This window comes from Fulmarus glacialis, unplaced genomic scaffold (assembly GCF_000690835.1).
Source record: "Fulmarus glacialis isolate BGI_N327 unplaced genomic scaffold, ASM69083v1 scaffold16394, whole genome shotgun sequence".
Taxonomy (NCBI): domain Eukaryota; kingdom Metazoa; phylum Chordata; class Aves; order Procellariiformes; family Procellariidae; genus Fulmarus; species Fulmarus glacialis.
In genome coordinates, this window is record NW_009206270.1 from 72,338 (window position 1) to 75,249 (window position 2,912).

Consider the following 2,912-nt stretch of genomic DNA (forward strand, 5'->3'; position numbering starts at 1 on the left):
GTGCATTATAGCCCTACTTAAGTCAAAATCATCTGCATTTACAGCATGCACGTCACTCTCCATTTCGTGTGCAACTGGATTTTATATAAGCAAGACAAGATAATGTTTTCCCCGTGCTCTAGCTATATCACCTACAAGTTCAGGGAGCTCAAAAACCCCCACACTTCATTAGTAATGGCATACATTAGTAGCTGCTATTTTACAGAAAGAATCTCCAAGAGTCCAGGAAGCTAAGATGATGAGAGACTGGACTTAACAGACTAACTGAAGGGGTTAAATGAAAGATAGAATCACGAAATCAGGTAGTAAGTTAGAGCTGCCAATTTAAATGCAGTTTATTTGATAACATTATTTCTGCTTGTAAAGTCAGATTTTTTAACTTGTATGTCTTTCATATCAAAACCCCAAAAAAGAAAAGCCTACTTCTAAAGAGATTTTAAGATGAGATTATATTGTTAGCTGGGACAAATGCAGTACCTAATACTAGATTCAACAAGAAGAGTGAGCTTATGTGGCTTATTTCAAACACTGAAACCAGAGCCACATATGAAAGTGAGCAGTTGAAGTTCCAAGCTCCAAAGTAGGTTTAGACCAATGAAGATGATAAAATATTAATGAGGTATGAAACCTTACAAATGTCGCTAGTCCTTCTGACTCACAGCGCTTTTCCAGTGCTGTTCCAGGACTTTTTCCTCTTTAAAGTAAGACTCTAGCTCATTCTCAAAGATCAACCATTAACCCTGAATGCTATGTTCATCACCACTGATCAGCAATACTAGATAGCTTCAGACTTAAGAGAAAGGTAATCACTGCATTTAGATGATCTGTTTTTTTAATTATACAACCATCCCATTGGAGAACTGTTCATGAAGGGATTATACACAGACCTCCCAGTATTTAATTTGGTTGTTGCAAACTATTATACAGGCTTCCATATTTTTCAGAGAAGGTACAGCTCTCAACTAAGAGTGGACACATGTAGGAACAACCAAGTTCCTGCTGGGTTAGGAACAAACTGCAACGTTCTCCAACACAAAAGCCGTAGCACAGGCTTTGGTCAGTTTTTGCGTCACTGCTACAATGCATTCCGTAGTTGCCTGTCAATTATTAACAGTAGCAGACCCTCCTTGCCAGTTAGGTAAGTTTGTGTATCAGCATGAATTACACCATAAAACTGAAGGATTTATGACTTCCATTCTCAACTTCCCTTGAGAGTTCAAACAGTCTAAATTTGAATTCCCACAATCCCACCTCGCCACGTGCTCTTCGTTCTGGCTCATGCTGGGACTAACATTTGCACTGGGCAAACCTTCAGTGAGCGATTCAGGAAGATAAAAACAAATTGCTTTCTTCCAGTTTAACCCCCAGAATAGGGTCAGATGAGCAATAACAACAGTGCAAGGGAGGAGGTCACAATCCATAGCTTGGGCAAAAACTGTAACGTAAGCAGAGTGGCTTTTCTCTCTTCTCTCATCACATTGTGTGCCATTACAGTGTTTAATTGGGGCTTCTCGTTTCAGAAAATTGAACTTTTCTTGATACCAAGAGTGAAACACTGTTACAACAACATTATACTGAGACATTGAAACCAGAGTGCAAGCTCATTTTTGTTTTTAAGTGGATGAATTTAAACTGATATCAAACAAGAAATTTGTAAAGAATTAAGTTATTAGTAGCATGTCTGTATTAGGGCATGACAATGAAGAGATGTCTGCAGGGGCAGTGAGACAAATCAGGAAAACAGCTCATTAAAAAAAAAATCAGTTTACAAAGGTGATTTACAGAAGCAGCCATAAACAAATCCATTGTTGTGGAGACCTATAAATTCCAGAGAGGTATGACCTGCCCCCCTGCAGCCCTCCCCACTGCAGGCCAAACCTGCAGTAAGAGGGGAAGGTAAATGTAGGGGAGAATTTGATTTTCTACAGAACAAGCATTTACTTTGAAGAAAAGTATTTTCTAAAACCAGTAGCAAGACAATAGCCTAGACATGTAATGCTTCCTCCATACTTCTCAAAGGGATGCCATCTTTGAAAAGAAGTCATTTAAATAACTCGCTTAACATTTCTCTAGTCACCACCAGGTAAGAAAAAAAAACAACAAACCTCCACACCACTGAAAACATTAACTGGGGCATTCTAATATTTAATCGATGGGAAAAGTTCCCTGTGACCAGGGCTGAGAACTCAACATGCAGACAGCTTGCCACAGAGCCAAGCAACTTACAACTGTTTTGATTCCTGGAGTGCAGAGGGAAAAACAAGAGAAAAAAAAAAGCAGGTACGGACTAACGCATTTAAAGATAGGCGTTTGCAAGTATTTGCATGCTTCTCTTACAAGTTAAAGGCCCAATACAGCAAATAGGGAAGAGTTCATTTATTAGACAAACACAACACTCAACTTCATGATAGTGATACTTAAGAAGATAAACAGGGCCAACCAGAATATGCCAGTCTCTCATCTACAAATCCTGTGCAAAGAGAGGGAGAGAACTGCACATTTTACCGAGATTTTCTACAGGTTTTTACAGTCTCTGCCCATGGTTTTATGCCTGAGTCATGCACCCTGCTTATTCCCCCGCTGCTGATCACAGATCTGTGACCTCAATTGAAATTACTGAGTGTGAATGAACCACAGGCTATTAAAGGAGAGGGGCTGGGAAACAAAACGAAACTTAGCGAAAGCTCTACGCTACGAAACAAAATAAATAAAGATGTATTACATCAATGTTTCTGATGACGACACATTTTCCATTGGTGTAAAGAAAATTGTTGCCCTTAGGGTCACCTCCGATAATTTTGGAAACGCCTCGTTCAACCTGCGGGAGGCTGGCGAACACTTTTTCTACAGTAAAAGAAGAAAGGGGGGAAAAAAAGAAAATAAGACGTTTTATTTTTCCCCGTTAACGGACG

At 39.5% G+C, this 2,912-nt stretch overlaps 1 protein-coding gene across 1 annotated transcript in view; it reads right to left on the minus strand.

The window, feature by feature from the left end:
- The window catches only part of WDR1 (WD repeat domain 1), a gene marked incomplete at its 5' end in the record, with an annotated part of 20,407 nt that extends 17,563 nt beyond the window's left edge, over window positions 1-2,844 (minus strand). Inside the window, one exon of the mRNA XM_009575691.1 lies at window positions 2,723-2,844. Within this exon, the coding sequence (XP_009573986.1) occupies window positions 2,723-2,844 (122 nt within the window). The remainder of the gene's footprint in view (window positions 1-2,722) is intronic.
- Between the last annotated feature and the right edge of the window lie 68 nt (window positions 2,845-2,912).